Source organism: Solanum dulcamara, chromosome 7, assembly GCF_947179165.1.
Source record: "Solanum dulcamara chromosome 7, daSolDulc1.2, whole genome shotgun sequence".
NCBI lineage: Eukaryota > Viridiplantae > Streptophyta > Magnoliopsida > Solanales > Solanaceae > Solanum > Solanum dulcamara.
Window position 1 is genome coordinate 77245566 of NC_077243.1, and position 19419 is coordinate 77264984.

General features: G+C 33.0%; 2 protein-coding genes across 2 annotated transcripts; one reads left to right on the top strand and one right to left on the bottom strand.

Annotated features, from left to right (window-relative positions):
* The first annotated feature begins 16 nt into the window (after window positions 1-16).
* Window positions 17-3505, top strand: LOC129894901 (anthocyanidin reductase ((2S)-flavan-3-ol-forming)). Its single transcript, XM_055970502.1, is given in 6 exon segments — window positions 17-125; window positions 555-682; window positions 1388-1588; window positions 1891-2050; window positions 2844-3057; window positions 3335-3505. Coding segments are annotated over 6 exon segments (957 nt in total). The 3' UTR covers window positions 3480-3505.
* A 746-nt stretch (window positions 3506-4251) lies between these two features.
* On the bottom strand, window positions 4252-5610 carry LOC129896524 (pentatricopeptide repeat-containing protein At1g55890, mitochondrial-like). The gene has a single exon (XM_055972448.1). The coding sequence runs from the start codon at window positions 5535-5537 to the stop codon at window positions 4398-4400; it is 1140 nt and encodes a 379-aa protein (XP_055828423.1). The 5' UTR covers window positions 5538-5610; the 3' UTR covers window positions 4252-4397.
* Between the last annotated feature and the right edge of the window lie 13809 nt (window positions 5611-19419).

Here is a 19419-nt window from a genome sequence, read left to right on the forward strand (position 1 = left end):
AAATTAAGATTATTCCATGGTAGGTTCTCCAGAAATTGGATTGAAATCAGCAATTGGTGGCACTGGATTTATGGCATCTTTGCTTGAGAAAGGCTACACTGTTAATACAACTGTTCGGGACCCTAGTGCGTAGGATTTTTCATAAACGATATCAATATGTTAAAAAAATGAAGAAATAAATAAATTACTATAATGACAATAGATATTCATGACATTATATTTTCATATTGGCTCTTATCTATATAAATGTTTCTTCTAAAAATTATTGGACGAAGCAGTATTTCATGACACCACTTGGGGCCAAATAATTGGGAGCGCTTCTCCTTTTAACGATCCTTTACAAAATGTGATTTAGATTAGTCGGGCTCTTATAAAAACGATAACTGAACACTGAGTGGAGAAAAAAAGTATATGGAGGAAGGACTAAAATGGACATTGATTCATGCTTGTGTTTCCTTTCCTTTGTTTTGGGTTAATATTTTTACAATATCCCATTATTTTTCTTTTCACTCCCATATAACAGTTTAATTTATCTTTTTTAATTTTCTTGATAGGGAATCATAAGAAGATTTCTCACCAAGCTGATTTAACAGATGAAACAAGCTTTGATATCCCTATAAATGGATGTGACATTGTCTTCCATGTTGCAACAGCAATTAATTTTGCTTCACAAGATTCAGAGGTATATATATAGAATTATATTCAATCTCTGGAGCTTCTATAACATTTAATTTAATCCTCAAGAGGCAGATTTAGGGATGGTTTTGTGAGTTCAACTGAATGTATTGCTTTTTGTATATGCCAAAAACCATTTGAAATGTCTACTTTCTTTGTTTCATTGTATGTGACATACATTTTTTTCCAAATCATTCTAAAAAGAATGATACATTTCTTCTAAATTTTGAAATAATTAACTCGATCTACACTTCCCATTTTATGTTTACTAATAAACTTTCATAACCACACAAATGTTACGGCATATTTAAGGCCCTAAATTTTAAAAGTTTTATCGCTATGTAGACAAATGCCATCGATTTGGGATGTTTAAGACCTGAAATTTCAAAATTATTCATTTCTTTCTTAAACTCTACCATAAAGAGGTGGAGCCACAATTTCGATTGCTAATAACTGAATTCTATATTTAAAATGTTGACATATTCAGTGACTTTCCTAAAACAAGTACACTGTTTGAAGTTTGAACAAGAGTTATTGAATTCAATCAAAACCATATCTAAACTTCTACATCCGCCTCTATCACTTTAATTCAAACTATGTCACATAAATTAGATAAGATGAAATGTACACATAATAAAATTATAATTCTTGTTTTAAATTCATTAACTTTAAATTTTGAATTCTGCCTCTGATGTGTCCTCTTCATTTGCAGAGTGATATGATAAAACCAGCCATACAAGGAGTTGTGATTGTCCTAAAAGTTTGTACCAAATCAAAAACAGTTATAAGTGTTGTATTGACCTCATCAACTGCAGCTGTAACAATCAACCAACTTAGTGGAACAGGCCTAGTCATGGATGAGTCTAATTGGACAGATGTTAAGTTCTTGACTTCTACAAAACCACCTACTTGGGTAATTTCTCAATATTATAATTATTTAATATCATTTGTATATATTTGAATTGTGTAACTATATTATATAAAAGTTTAAATCATTAAAAAGATGTATAGTTTTATTATTGGTCGAGAATATAAAAAAATACAAGTCTAGTTGTGACAACAGGCCGACACTATTTGTGCCATATTCAATTGTGTTGCCACAACAAAAAGGTTAAGTTGTTAAAAGAACACATATTTTTATTTACTTAATTATTTCCTTCTTTCTTTTTTTTAACAATATGTTTTATAATTCTAAAAGTTTTTTATGCTATGCAGGGGTACCCTGTCTCAAAAACATTAGCTGAAAAAGAAGCTTGGAAATTTGCTGAGGAAAACAATATTAAACATATCACTGTAATTCCATCTCTCATGGCTGGTATTTACTTTACTCCAGAAACTCCAAGCAGTGTTAATCTTGCCATGTCCTTAATCACAGGTCTGACTCAGAACACCATTAAGACCTGCACATGAATATCCAATTCTTCGGTCCCAATTTATGTGATGCTCCCTTTTTTCGTATGTGTAAAAAAGAATATTACCTTTTTTATTTAGAAACGATTCAATTTAAATTCTTATTTTACCTTAGTTATATGATTTATAGTCAAACAAATGTTTTAAGACTTGTACTTTTTGTTACAACCGTAGTATTCGAGTCAATTTATGCAGAACTTGACTAATTCTGCAGAAAACATGTTAGGCGCTAAGTCCCACTAACATGAGTATAGAGTGACTCTGTTCTAGGGTTGAAAAATGGGAAAAGAAATCGTCTAGTGTTTTGTCAAGGCTAACTGAACTTAAGACCTCATGGCTCTTAAACGGCCACACCCTTGGGTACTATTTAAGACTTGTTTTAGACCACAAGTTTCAAAAAATCTTCCTTTCTTTCTTAAACTTTGTGGCCGGTCAAACAGTGTCGATTGTCGCATAAACTGGAATGGAGGTAGTAATTGGAAGAATTTAATCCTTTTTTTATGAAAGTGGTGTCCGAGCCATCTTTCGCTGGCCTCGACTAATTTCATGGGATATCTGCCATCTCCCATCTCCCACCAGCAACAGGTACCAGGTAACTCTGTCCACAAAGGCTAGGACAAATAGAAAGAATCACCTAAGTGTTTTTTGTCTCCACTAGGAATTATACCCGAGGCCTCAAGGTTCTCAACCACTTCATTGACCACTAGGCCAAACCCTTGGATGCGAATTTAATCTTATCTTTGCAAATATTTTGACAGGGGATGAATCTCTTATAAGTGACTTGAAGGGGATGCAGATGTTATCAGGTTCAGTTTCTATTACACATGTAGAGGATGTTTGTCAAGCCCATATTTTTGTTGCTGAGAAAGAATCAGCTTCCTGAAGATACATTTGCTCTGCAGTCAAGACAAGTGTAACAGAGCTTGCAAATTTCTTGAAGAAAAGATATCCAACTTTATATGTTCCTACCGAGTAAGTAATATCACAAACATCAAAAACACACCTCAACTATGTCTTTTCTTGAGTTTCACACCCTAACAATCAGTTGTTCCCTTTTCCTACCTGAACTATCATCATCTATGTATTAAAAGTTAAAACACACCTCAACTATCCAACTGTTCCTTTTTCCTACCCAAACAGCTGATAGTTGGGGTGTGAAACTAGAAATATTGAATAAACACCTCAACTATCCAACTGTTCCCTTTGATTACTGACATATATATCTATATATCTAATTGGTGTACTGCAGTTTCGAAGAATTCCAATCTAAAGCCAAGTTGATCATCTCGTCAGAAAAACTCATCAAATAGGGATTCAGTTTTAAGTATGGGATTGAAGAGATTTATGATCAGTTTGTTGCTTGTTTTAAAGATAAGGGGCTATTGAAGATCTGAAGAGTTCAGTGTATATTTGTGGCAAAGAGCAGCACTTTTTCTGTCAATATTTGCTTTGAAAAACAAGATTTAATGCAATACAGAAGAAGCAATATTTAATAAATAAAATAACTAAGTTTGGTGTTCTATCATCTCAAATAACCATTCAAGAAATAGCCTTATTGGTCGAAGCCTTATACTCGAACACAAATATGCATACTCATGCTTAGAACTGAATTCTGCTTTGCTTCATATTAAAAAAGTTCCAAAGTTAAGGCTATTTGCCAGCCTTTATGCTCTCTGTCTTCCTTGTTCATATTCCTTAAAGGCCAATTTTAGAAGTCATGTGCAAATGAGAGAACTCATAGGGAGACTGGAGACACTTCTCTTTCCTACTTCCTAGGGACTGTAGATTAATCTTTTCAGGTCGTGTTGTTATTGCTCCTTTCTGCTACTTATTGATCTCTTCTTCTCTGTTACAAATTCTTTTTCTCCTTTTGTAGTATGTTATTAAAGCAAATGATAAAGCTATTAAATAATATACTGAAAGCTGCAACCCAACTTTTTTCTAATGTTGATTAATTGAAATCTGAAATTTGGTTTTGCAATTGGAGTTATCTTTCACTCAACTTGTTGAAATAGTACATTTTAAGGATATAGAACTATGATTTCTATACAAAAGCCTAAAAGGGTACTGGAGAGGGTATTTTTTAGTTAGAAACCTTATACCACAAGACCATTAAACTAACATCACGTGAAGCCATGAGTCGACCGAAAACTCACACACAAAAGGTTGAGCAAAGTATAAATTCATTTAACATCCAAAACAAGAAAATATCTTATAGCTATAAGTCATGAAACTACCATCAAAATAAGTTCATACACGAGGTAAACATACCAAATTCAGCATTTAACATGCTAAGCGAATTGGCTGGTCCATTAGTCATCTGAAGGCAGATTGAGCTTATAAAGATGGTAGTCATTTGACTTGCCCAAATGCACAACCTCCTTAGCTTCTCGAATCCTTGACGAATTCACCAACCCATCAACTACTCTTTGCAACAACTTCGCATCAACATTACACTTCCTTTTAAAAACCTCTTTGCACAACTCAAAAGACCAATCAAAATCACCTTTTTCGCAAGCAGATGAAATCACACTAGAAAATATCAACCTGTTTGGAGCAGAACCGCTCTTCACAAGTTCTACGTACCACTTTTTAGCCTCCTCCAAATTACCCTGTTTACAATATCCTCTAATCAAAGCACCATAAGTAAATACATCAGGCTTTAACTCAAAACTTCCCAGTTCGCCAACAAGCTTGGCAGCTTCCGAGTCTTTGTTCACATTCATCAGTCCAACCAACTTAGCATTGTAACTTCTAATATCCGGAACAACATTCTTGCTAACCATCCGATTCCACATCTTTTCGCCATCATCAAACTTACCATTCGAGTAAAATACCCCAAGAATTGTATTAAACGTATACAAATCAGGTTTTAAACCATTTTTTTCAATCTCATAGATAAAGGAAGCTGCTTTATCCAATTCCCCTTTGTCACACAACCCCTTAATCATTATATTATACGTGATCAAATCCGGCTTCACGGTCAACTTCACCGGCAATTCCTCAAACAAACTTTCAAGCTTATCATATTTCTGCGAATTCACACAAGCTCCTAAAAGGGCATTAACAGATTTCACACTCTGCTGACAATTTCTCTCAGGCATTTCATCAAACACTTTCTGTGCATTCTCAAATAACCCAGATTTTCCATACAAACTCACCAGCCTCGCCGAGAAACTCTCTTTAGAGATATCGTGTCGGTATTGCTTTTGGTGTTCGAGGATTTCTTCGATCCATTTATACCGTTTTGCAGTGGCTAATCGATGAACTGTAGATTCGTAAATGCCGGATTTTGTGCGGAATCTTGTGACATCTGAATACTGTTTGAATTTCTCAACGAGTCTTTTGAGGTTCCTCTCTTTGTACAAGTCGTCGGAGATTGCTCTGATCGGAGATAATGAGGCTTCGGCCGTGGAGAAAGTACGGCGGATCACTCTGCCAAAAGAGGCCATTTGGTAGTGAGAAAAGGGTATGGAGTGTAGGGTTTATTGAGGGTTTTGATGCAAATGTAAAATGCTAAAAAATAAATAAATTGTATAATACTATATTATTGCATAATAGAAGCTTCCTTCTCATCCGAAGCAACGAGAGGTGCCAAAATAATGACATTTTTGAGAGCTGAATCGTCAACCGCAACACTGACCGCCCCAACATTGTTGATGTTGATAGGCGGATAATAATAAAACAATAAGTGAAGTAGTCATCGTCTGACCAATCAGCTCGGACACCAGACTACTCGTGTTCGCCCATTTTGCCTCGCCCTGACTTGAAATTGGTTGGAATTGAAAGTAACTTTAAGCGAGGGAAGGAAAGGAAAAGCAAAAAGTTTTATGTGTTCGTGCTCCACATTTATGAAGCACTTCACTCGCTCGAGAAGACATAAAATTACTAGCTTTTTGATGTTAAACACTACTAAAAAACACTGCATTTAGCTATGAAAGTTGTCACTGATCCGTCTCTATTTTTCTCGTAGCTAACAAAAATATGCCGCTAATTCGTCGCTAAGTAGGATTAGTAACGGATTTTGTTGTTTAGCTACAAAATTAGTAGAGAAAGGAAAGTGCACTAGCAGTAAGAGAAAGAGGTGTCGAATATGGTCACTCATCCGCTGAGTGGCTTTTAGCTAAACCGAAAGCCCTTCTTTTATTGTTGTTCCTCCTAGATACATGACTTATATACCCGGCTCAACATTCTTGGAAAATAATTCTTCTTGTTCTTAGTCTCTTTTTTTCTTTTCTATTTAGAAGTATAAGCTAGAGTGAGAAAAAATCAATAGATAAAGAAAAGAGGGAAGTGAGAATTTTGGACTTTTCTTTCTTTGCCTTACTATCCGACTACGAAGAAGGCTACCGTATGCAATAAATTGAGTGTATAATATTGTATATCAAGTTTTTAAATATTTTTTGTAAAAAATAAAATATGATAATTTTGTATATTATTGTCTACCGAATGTATAATGTTGTATATCGGATTGTGTTTTGAACTAAAATTTTGTAATGTAAGTTATAGGTTATATTTTTGTAATGTAAGTTATAGGTTATATTTTTGTAATGTAAGTTAGGTAATTGTATATTTTTGAATTTTTTCCGAAAAATATAACAATTAAAACTTGTGATCTAAAATACATTATATCGCAGATACTTTTAATTGAAATTTTAAAATATAATTTAGTGTATTTTCAAATATCTTATTACGTAGATAATTAGTCACTTTGAATATGTTACTGTGTTTACTTCTACACGTTATTAGCATGGTTTTTTCGGGGTTTTCAGTCTCAAAGAAAAAAAATTGTGATTCAATGTGAATCATTTTAGCACTAGTAGGACAAACAAATTTAATTATCTCAAAATTTATTTAACTCTTCAATAATCAATAATAGCCATATGTTTCACAAAACTACAAGAAATTTGATAGATAGTGATGAAGCTATTATCATACCACTTCAGAAATTTGATCTAGACTTACAACTTACTACTTAGAAGTGAACGAAACATTAATATTAGGGACTTAAGGTGAATATTAATTGGAAAAATTATGCGAATAAGCAAATATATACTAGTTAATTAGTTAATATAGTTATAGTTTAGCAAATTTACAATTGTCACTAACATTTAGTATTAATTATGGTTCGAGTTCATATAATTCGCATGTTTGTATAATTCAAAATTTGTATACCTTTTATATAATATAATTTTGTATAATATAATTTATATAACTGTTTAAAGTTTAAATGTTTGTGTTTGTATAAATTCGTTATTTTTAGTTTATCTGCGAATTATACAAACCCGCAAATTATATAAATGAGACAGCTTAAACTATAGTTACAACTCATAAATATGCAAAATATAGCTAAGGAGTTTAATTAAGTTTATTATAGTAGTTATTTGCGAAATTTCCACATATTAGTTTGAGCTGGGCTTTATTTATCTTAATCACATATATGGACAGTGGACTTAAATGGTAAGCCTAAATTAGATGTTAAAAATAAAAAGTAAAAATTTTAGGAATCACATACTGTATAAGCCTAATTTCATTCTATTTCAATCCTTTTTAATTTTACAAAAATCCCTTTAAAAATCTCAAATTCGGATACATCCCTATAGACCTGATACATAACGTATGATACATAAGTTTAATGAGTCTATTTAGCTTTAAAAGGAAACAAAACGTAAAAAATTAAATTCTGGTTGGCAAATCGCGGACACGAAATTATATCAATCTCTTTCAATTCGCACCAGTTTCAAATCATTCAGAATTCTTTTACCCATCTACCTCCAACACAACCCAATACGTAATGAAGGTTTTTTTTTCAAAATCAGAGGTTGATACATGATGAACTTAACAATTTTGTCGAGGCATTCTGGAATTTGGGAGAGTGATGTGAGTTATGCAGGGTACAAGAGCGAAGGAATAGTCATTAGTCAAACGATTTCGTTCGTGAATCTCAAATCTGCTATTGCAGTGGAATTAGATATCGACAAGATGAGGAAAAACATAGAAATCCGATACATAATTGAAGGAAATTCATCTCCACTGATGATTAGAAACTATATGGGAGTAAAACTGCATTTGGAGGTGAAAAAGAACAAGCCTGAAATTGGAATGTATCAATTATGCATTGATACCAGTGATAAAAATGATGAAGAGGTACATTGCTTTGATCCTTCATCAGGTGAAATTGTCTGTCTCAAAGGTTTAGGGAAAGATACACACGCACTTGCTGTCGTTGAATCAAAAATTGAAGATTCATGTTACATTCCCAAATTAAAAATAACGAATTACATTAGTAATGCAAATAGTACAGATGTGAAGGAGAAGCAACTGTATAAGGATAAATCAAAACTGATCTCTGTTATGGCGAAATACAAAATAAAGCACAAGAGATCTGATGTGAAAAGGACGTAATACTTTTCGTATACTGTGTATCTGATTCAAAGATATGTTTATTGACTACAGATTATTCGGTCTTTTATTGTGAGATATTAGTCATTGTAAGATACATAAGAATTTGTATGTATCTGATACGTATTAAAATATCTATTTTAATTTGAATTATAAGTGAATGTTTTCAAAAGTAAAGGTTTTATTAAATGTATCAGATATGTCAAATAATTATACATTGAATTCTGATACATAGAATCTAAATGAGCTTTTAGTCTTATACATTGAATTCTGATACATTAGCTTTGAACGGTACCTTTAAATGATACATCGCAATGATGTATCAGCAACAATTCATGATACGTAAAATCAAAAAATCTTTTTTGTATATGATAAAGTCATGAAATATTTTTGTATATGTGATTAGGTGTTTTTTTTGTGAAATATTATAGTTTTGAATGATACGTGATACATTTTTTTGAGTTTAAATGAATCTAATACATGCTGCTATATTTTAGTGTGTTATTCTGCTGACTGTGGTTGAAATTTGAAGGCATCTTGTCTTAAAAATTTAGATATTTTCAAGATTAGGTACTTCAATAGTGAACATACCTGTCCATTAAGAGATAGGATGTTAATAAAGGTTCAAGTTACAGTTGGATTTTAAGTGGTGTAACTGCTCCTAAGTTGTTTAATCATAAAAGAATTTATACTCCAAATGATGTAACTGAAGATATTAGAGCAATATATAGGATTGAGATTTCTTACCAACAAGTATGGCGAGCTAAGGAGCGTGCACTAGAGATGATAAGGGGTAAACCTGCCGATGGTTATAGAAAAATGCCCATATACATATATATGCTCAATAATATGTACCCAAATTTATATATAAGGATGTACAAGTCCAAAAAAAATCAATTTATGTATCTGTTCATATCATTAAGGCCCTGTATGAGGGGGTTTGATTTTTGTAGACCTATAGTTGTGGTTGATGGTGCATATCTTAGTGCAGCTTACAAAGGGGCCTTTGTATCGGCAAGCACACTTGATAGAGCAGGTAATTTATTTGTTATTGTTATTTTGTTATATTTAATTTGATACACCTTTCACTGATACTTGACCTTCTAACTGTTAAAAAAAATTAACATTTGGTTGGATTTTTCTTCATTAGGTTGCATATTGCCATTAGCTTATGGAGTTGTCGACACCAAGAATGATTCTTCATGGACATGGTTATTTCAACAATTCAAAAAAAAATGTATTTGGGGAGAGGAAAAAAAATTGTGTTGTATCGGATAGAAATAAGAGCATAATGAAGAGTTTAAGTATTATTTTTTCAAATGTTCCCTATTATGCATGCATATGGCATGTTTGAAAGAACGTGTGTACGAACTTCAAGAGGAGAAAAAACACACTGAGTGATCTGTTCTACTCAATGGCCAAATCCTATAGAAAAGAAGACTTTGAAAAATTGATGGCTAAGGTAGAATAAATTGATTACAGGGTTAAGGAGTACCTTGAGGTAGCTGGGTATGAAAAATAGTCTAGAGTTCATCCAACAATAAACAGAGAAAGAATGATGACTTCAAACATCGTCGATTGTATCAATGAGTTCCTTGTTGAGGCACGACAACTACCTACATTGGAGTTTTTGGAGGAGGCTAGAATTCAATTTTGTTCTTGGCACTGCAAAAACAGAGAGATTTCCTCATATACAAAGGAAACATTAGGGATAAGGTTTGAAGAGATTTTGATTCTAAACGTATCTAAGAGTCTAAGAATGAAGGTATGTATCTTAGCCTCAATACGTTATGTATCACCAGTAAATTGATGTATCAATGTGTTTTTCAGGTTTCTTGATTTAGATCATCTTACTCTTTGCAGGTTGTTCCATCATCTGAGTTTATGTTTTTAGTTTATGAATCTGGAAGAAGATACATTGTATGCCTTGAACGAAAAATATGTAATTGCGGAAGATTTCAGCTAGACAAGATTCCTTGTGCACATGCAATTGCAGTGTTAAAAAGTAAAAATATTACAAATATGCATCCATACTGTTTTGATTACTACAAACCAGATGCATTAGCCAAAACTTATAAGGTTTCAATGATTTCAATGCCCGATAAAGAAGATTGGTCGGTTCCAGATTATGTTTCAAATGAATTAGTTTTGTTGCCTAGATTCAAAAAGATGTCTGGACGATCAAGAAAAAGAAGAGAAAAAACCCAGATGAGAAACTAACATCAAACACAAATTGTTGTGGACGTTGTGGATAAAAAGGTCATAACCGACGAACTTGTTTTTTGTACCTGAGGACTAGTGACACAGTGTTCTTATGATACATTAATAGTACTGATAGTTTGAATTTTCAATATAGATTTATCTTGAATTTGAATAAATATTATTTAATCATTTGTAATAAGAATGTATCATAATTTTTGAATTGTTGAGAAATTCAATAGAGATTTGTTGTTTAGTTATGTAACTGGCTCTTTTTTAAAACTGAATTACTTGTTATTTGAAGTTTTAGAAAATGATATATTATCATTTTATTGGTTATATTTTATAATATGTATTATATATTTAGTTGGTATTAATCAGAATATTCAGTTCTTTCAAATTCATGTGTTTGTGTAAGAGTTATTTTTCTTGTATCTCATTTGAATAAGTATCAATTTATAACTGATATTTGAAGTGAACATAATTATTTTTGAAATGTATCAGATACATCAAAATAATGATACATTGCATGCTGATACATAGTTTTTCAACTGATATTTGAGTTTGTAACAATGAATACTAATACATGACCATTCACTGTCACAAGACATGATACGTAAGATATAATATGTATCTGATATATTGAAAGATTATGTATCAACATCAAATCTAATTTTCATATAGACTTATTTGATACACTGCATCTTAGATTCAAAGCATTTATTATCCAAATTTTAAGTTTGATAAGTTACAGATACATAACCTACAATTGATCTAAAAAAATAATATATCAGCGGTATGCCTTTGATACCAGTTCTGATGTTATGAATCATTTGAATAAATAAAATTTTATATCTGATACATAGAAGATACATATTTGATTTAGAAATGTATCAGATACATTAAAATTACAATTCATTGAATGCATTTGCAACAAAATATTAACACAATAGTTGTTCAAAAAAATCTTACAAAATTTACATAGCCAAAAAAAGTGTTTACTATTTCTGACAAAAATAAATGTCTACATTCTACATCTACCAAGTTCAAAAAACTACTCAACATCCACCATTTCTGTCATGCCCCGAGAGGGTATCCTAGACGTGACCGGCACTTAAGAACCATTTGTGGCTCCCCTGCGAACCACATAGTCTGATCACACATCCGTTCATTCATTCAATCAGTGAAAGACTTAAAATAAAGAGAATATTTGACGGACAAATCCCAAATCAACAATCTAGCTCAAGAAAGAAAGACCGTGGGCCAACAAATCAAACTTCAATCTTTGTCATTAAAATAGTCTGACAAGAATAATTCAAGGAAATAAGATATTCAATCGACCCATCACTATCTAGTCTATGAATCCTCTATCACTAATATCTGATTAGTGCCAATGACATGTTCATAGCTACCTCAAATCAAAATGAAAAGGGCTAACTGGACGCAAGAATAACATAAACGGTGTCCTCCTAATGTAGGGGAGGACTCACCGATAAGCTGAGTGTATATAGATCCTCGATGATGCTCCTATTAACGATCTCCTAAACCTGTATCTGCATCATGAAATGATGCAGGTCCAAATGGACGTCAGTACATGGAATGTACGAGTATGTAATATGGCAGAATGAAACATACCTCAAGGAAGAATAACGTTGGTTCAAATACCTCAAATCATAAAGATAAAAGAGAGACTCAATCAAGGTGTCATAAGTCTAAAGTAAGAATACAATTTTTAGACAAAGACCAATCATAAACCATACAATCCAATCCAATCATGTACAATACAGTTCAATCAAATCATTTACAATTCGATCCCTTTCTCATCATGTGCAATCTGATCATACACTATCTGGTCACATATCATTTAATCCATTCCAATCCAATACCATACAATCAATTCAACAAACAACTCAACAATCAAGTCAAATGACTCAAATCAATAAATATGCAACTTAGAACTTAGTAATGTTATACAATCCAACTCAATCATCAACCAATATCAATCGAACCAATCATATCATGCACAAACCACTCAATTTGGGATTTTCTCTAACCGACAATAATCCCACCACCTATATATAGGTGATGCACAATGAGTCACGACGTTGCTCCATCCGCTCATACTTGCCAAGGTATGAACGACTCAAACCAATCATGGATCCGTCAATCAATCAAGTCCTATCATTTCAGGATAATGAAATAGGGAAACATCCAACACGGTACAATCCCTTCCTACGTTGGTGGCGTAGTTTATGGGATTCGAGTATGGACTATACTCTTACCCAATTCGGTGCTCAATACTTCTCCCAAGACTCAATACGTGCATAGCTATTAAGTGAGTAAAATATTTAAAATACTCATTTAGCCTCATCGGACTCTTTCAAATCAACTCATTTAGTCTCATTGGACTCTTTTCAAAACTTAATCAAATCTGGCCTCATTGGACCCTCTTTCAAATCGACTCATCTCCAATCATCAAACTCTTCTCTTTAAAAATCTATACAAATCTCAAAATTTACATTTTAAAGAAAAATAATGCTCAACTCATTTATACTCCAAATACTCATGTTCAAAAATAATTAAAAGACTTCTCAAACTTAACTCATGCTTAAACTCTTTTTAAATCGTAGATAAAAATAATCATCCTTTAAAGCTCAAAATGGTGTGTAAATAGTTTATGCAAAAAGGTTCACAAAACATTTATTTAAAACTCTTTCTCAAAAGATTATTTATTTTTAAAATATTCGTAAGACTCCAACCACATCAAATTAGGTAAATCACATATCACATGATCACATTAGACTCCAATCTATTTCATCACACAACCTCCTCATCAACATAATCTCTTCATCAATCATTCTACATATATTAAATAATCACCATTCACATCATCATTCACACCAATAACAAAACATCATCATTCGCATCATTATCAACATCACCATCCACATCATTATCAATTATTATCATCACCTCATTGTCAAATATCATCATCACATCAATATCAAACGTCTACTCCATAATCTTCATTTTAGTCCTATGTTCAATTTATAGAAGCAAAAGGACATTCTTAACTATCCAATTTATTTTTATCATTTCAATCAATACACATATACACAAAACCATCCATCTCAACCTCAAGACATTTATGACAAGAAATCTCATCTTGGGCTCATGTGAATGAAACATGAATCCATACTCTCAACAAAACTTAACTCAAGAATATCATCAATACCTATAAATCTATAAACAAAGATACATTTGTAGTCAATAATATGAAAGATAACTATTTAGTAACTCAAGTCATTAAAATCATCAATCAACCAATAGTATCTAAAAACATTCTATAGTTTAGGAAAACTTTCAAGAAAACCTTCCTAGAAGGTTCAACTCTTTCACAACTCTTATCCAACACATCTATGGGCATATGGAAGAACTCAATCCATATTTTAGGTTAGACTTACATACCTTGGTGAAAACGTTGAAGGAACCTTGATGTTGGGTCTTCAATAGAAAGCTTGAACCTTAGAAATTCTTGAAGGTAATTTCTTGTTGGAGATGTTTGGAAGAGAAGAGGGATGAAGGTTAGGGTTTCTTTGGAGAGGCAAAAATCTAAAAAAATATGGTCCAAAATGTTCTAAGTAAAGGTATATATAATTAGGGAAAAAGTCCAAGTTGCCCCTCTTAAAAAATCTAGAAAATTGGGCAAAAATCTTGTTGGCGCTATAGTGGCGCATTGCGCCACTGTAGCGCCAAGCCAAAATAGGCTTAAAACCCTGCACATCTAATAGTGGCGCATCGCGCCAAGGAACAAACTACTGAGGCTATTTTCTGGCGCTATAGTGGCATCGGGCGCCACTGGAGCGCCAAGCCTAAATTTCGCCCAGGCCTGAAATTCATGCAGTACTAGTCTATAGTAAAATGGTCATAACTTTTGACTCCAAACTCAAAAAATTGCAATCTTGGTGGAGTTGGAAAGAAGACTCAAAGACCTTTATTTTGGTAGGTAGTAGGCCACCCAGTTCATTATATTCTAGGAGATATGGTCGTTTGAAGTTGACCATTATACTAACTCCTCCGAAAACTTAATCGATTGGAATTCTTTGGACTCAACTTGGTGTTAGAGATCCCTTATGACCCCTAAACACATCTAACACACTTAAAATACTTAGAAATTAATCCTATCTCATATATAAAACTACAAGTCCTTTGGTTCGAGTCTACACACGTAAAGAAATGTTCGAGTTTTTACGAAAAATTTTCTGGGGTGTTACAATTTCTCCTTGAGCAGGAGAAATGAAATCTCTCTTGGGATTTGGTGGATCACCATTTTCGCTAATATAACCATCATTGTTCTTTTGACAGCCGTAATTCCATAATAGAGAGGCGTATCTTAAACAGAGTTATTGGACATTTAATCTAGTAGATGGAATAAAAATTCGATCACTTAGATATTTAGCGAAAGCAACCATGAATACGCCACAATCACTGCAAAATCAGAAGTAAACTACTTTAAAACAACTAAAAGACAAACAATTAATGAAATATGCATAATCTATAATACTCACAAATTGTCGCTCTCTTGTTGCGCGATGCCTTCAATATATTCAAACCGAAATGGGTGATGTGGTTCAAAATATTTACTGGTTGATTCATCCTTGTATGAATCAAGTAATGACCAATTGATACACCCAGTCTTCTCAAGAAACCCACTATCTTGAAGGTATGTCGGTAGCATTACTGCTATCTTTTGAATCTATAATGAAGTGTTTGTTCTTTTTAATCCAAAGGATGAATCATACACACATATCAGCCTTTCTCTCAACACAACCACAACTAGCACCTAATGAAAATCACTGTCACAGTTGACCGGGATGTATACCTCATCTATCAAATGCCATGACAAGCCGGCAGAGATTGAGAAACCTCTGATTATGTTTTTGACAGACCTGTCGTGATGAGATACAATTGAGGCGCGTACCATATCTTCTTGGGTAGAAATTTCAGTAGGAATATGATAGTATCGTATGTGTACAGATTCGATGTAAACTTTAAAGATACAGCTTGTTATTGTGTATCTATACTAATTGGCCAACTAAATCTTGGACTTCTTTCGAAGGTAGTACAATATTGCATCGATGTGTTGCACAATATAAGAAAATATAAGATAAACAATATGATACATAATTGGTAACATACAAGATACATCTGTCAAATATATATCTGATACATTGAACTTATGAATCAGATACATTGAAAAAATGAATATACATGTATCAGACAATAACTTGTGGCATATCAATAAATATTTATAAAAGATAGAAATAGTATAACTTAGCTCATCATTCCAGCATCTTTTTGGTTGTGACATGAGATAGAACCAGTTCTTATCTTGTGGATATGCCACTACAAAGTCTATTTTTTCAAAATCGAATGAAGAACACTTAGCTTTATAGTGTTCCCCCTTTGGTTTCCTGAATGAGAACATACCCTAAATTAAGAGTAATTATATAATAAACAGTTTCGATTAATAATTTATTACCCCACGATGTGGGATTTCAGTGGGTTGTTGTTATTGATTAATAATTTATTAATATAATACTTACTTGTTGGCATGTAATTTTAATAGTCTTTTATCTATCCATTGGGAGTACTCGGTGATTATCTCGATTGGAGAACTATAGCATATTCCAAAACCTTCAAAAGGGTATTTTTGATACCTTTCAGTAGGCATCTTCTCCTTGTCTTTTTCACTCGATCAAAATATTGTTAGGTACAGTGATTGTAATATCTTCGAAGGCATCCTACTGCATGGAAGAGGTGTTTTCGCATCATCCGGCAATACAATAAATTTAGATGGAATAATGATAGGCAGTATACTATTGCGAAGTAAATGTTCAGCCTTGACTACTTCTTCATGACTAACAACAGGTAATGTTGTGGTCGGTAATGGAAGTCCGTATATAAGAGCATCTACCACTTCTCTAGTTTCAGACAATATTGAAGGTGAAGTTGTGAAATCCTATTTTATAAGAATGATAAAAAAATTGTAAGCAATTTAGTATTTTCTGATTTTTTTTGTAACACTAACCAGTAGTAAAGCTAATGAATCAGATACAAGAGTGGAAAGGTTATCGATATCCCAGGCTTGATTTTATCTTTATCAATTTGCTCAACTTGTTCTTTCATTTTCTCAGTCTTATCAGAAGTGTCAGTTGCATCTTTCATGTTAATATTTGATTCTTCTGATGCATTATCCTAAAATAAATATTTAATATAAACAATAAAATTATATATATATATTAACTGTTTCTCATAATATGTTCTGGTACATTACCTTTAATGTATCAACAACAACGGCCTCTTCAAACACTTTTGCAGCATCTGATTTCATGGCATGTAGTGATACATCCTCCATTTGTTGTGGAATATTGGATGATTTTGCTTCCTATAATTATAATAACAATTACATCTGTAACTAACTATTAAAATGGAAAAATATAGATTTGATATATGACTATTAAATGTATCAAGTAGTTAATAAGTATAACAATTTAAAAACCTGTCTTATTAAATTATACATGATTTATGTACTGCATATCTTTTTGGCCATGAGATTGTTCCTGTGATTCAGGGGCATCAGATTTAATTTGATCATTACTGTTCTCCTTCAATATAGTAGGTGGTTGAGGTTCTTCAACCACTTGGAGTGGTTCAACAAAATAATGATTTTGAATTGCAGTTAATATGCCAGTCATATCATGATCAGGGATCTACAATGTTATAAAAATCAAAAATTAAAATATACTAACGAATTCAAATGTTTTAACAAAAAATACTATATCTTGGAGGGTAGGTGAACTATATTCGTAATGGCATTCAAGAGATCGATATGATTTGAATCGATTTTATTCTCGAGTCGCTTGAACTTCCGGTCAACCTAAAAACAATAATTTCAAAAAACAGAATGTATCAACTTGTTAAAAGTATATTGACTAACTTAAATCTTATACTAATAACTTAGATATTTCTTTAGACACTTCTTTAATGCTTTGAATTCCACACGAACAATTTGGTCCAATTGACCAGATGATTCACCTCCTACCACTGACTTTGGCAATAGTTTTGTAGTAGTAGAAACATGCTTTTTTGATGGCTTTGGTGGTATGACATCTTTGTCTTTTTTATCCATTTCTAATGAAATGGATTTTTTACTAGGGGCAGTCTTCTTTTTTTTGGGAGGCGCTAGAGAAGATGTATCAGCAACACGATCGGATTTTCTTAACAATTCTTTCGGTGGTTTAGTTAAAAAGTCCTTAAATTTGGGGAGTTCTGTCACGCTCCGGGAGGGTACCCTAGACGTAACCAGCACCCGAAGATCATTTCTGACCTCCGAGCGAACCACCTGGTCCAGTCACACATTCATTCAATCACATTCTCTTAACGGAAACTCAATTAATGAAATACTATTCACAATATGGGGGTCGAAGGCCAAACATTCATCAACTCAACAAACAAATATAATAAGACTCCTCAAAATAACCGTTCAACCTCCCCACACTCTAGTCTATGAAGCCTCTATCAAAGTCTAAGAGGTGCCAATGACAAGTCCATGGCTACCAAAAATCAAAATAAAAGAAACGACAACACACTATACAGGAAAGCTCAACATACTCCGGAAACTAAGAGGACTCACCAACTATCTGGAAGTGTATGTGGATCTTCAACGGAGCGCCGGTTGATGATCTCTAGTACCTGTCTCTGCATCATGAAACGATGCAGGCCAAATTGCGTCAGTACAAGGAATGTACGAGTATATAAAATGGCCGAATACAACGAACATCAAGGAAGAATCAAATCAACTCGGAAGCTCAACTCAAGGGAAATAACAACTCAATCAAGTGTCCTAAGTCTAAACAAGAATATGATTTAGACGGGACCAATCACATACCATTCAACTCACTCTGACTCGGAGTACTATCAAGACCTATTTGAGAGTTTCTCTTAACCGACAACCATCACTTATGAGTCAGTGAAAGTACAACAAACCAACGTTGTTGCCGAGTCCGTTCATACTTTGCCAGGGTATGAACGAATCAACCAATCATGGATCCAATCCAACCAAGTCCTATAATATTAGGACAAATCTCTCGAGGAAGCATCCTACTTTAACGGTTCAATCCCCCCTACATTTGGCAACACAGGTATTGGGTTCGAGTATGGACTATACTCTTGCCCAATTCGGTGCTCGATACTCCTACCAAGACTCAATGCTCATAAAACTCCATCCAATCAACTCATTCAACTTATATCGACAAGTCTCATTACAACCTTGTCAACTCATAAACTCCATCACAATCAAATCTCTTTCAATCGTACTATCTGATCAATCTCAATCATCTCTTTAAAAGAAATTTAAATGCACATTTATAGCAACATATAGATATAATCAATCATTGCCTCCATCCATTTGAGAAATCTTTGTGACTCATCACAACTTCAAGACTTTAAATCGACATTTTTAAAGTCGACAACCTTTTTTTTGGAAAATAACATTCTTTATCACAATCTAAATAATTAAAAGGTCAATAAAACATATTTAACAACTCTTCTTTATCAACTCATACTCACATAAAGGCCCATTTTAAGAACTTTTTAGCTCAACAACATCAACACATATAGAGTCAAATAAATAGGGAACAAAGCTCATACAAACATAACCATACCAAGAAA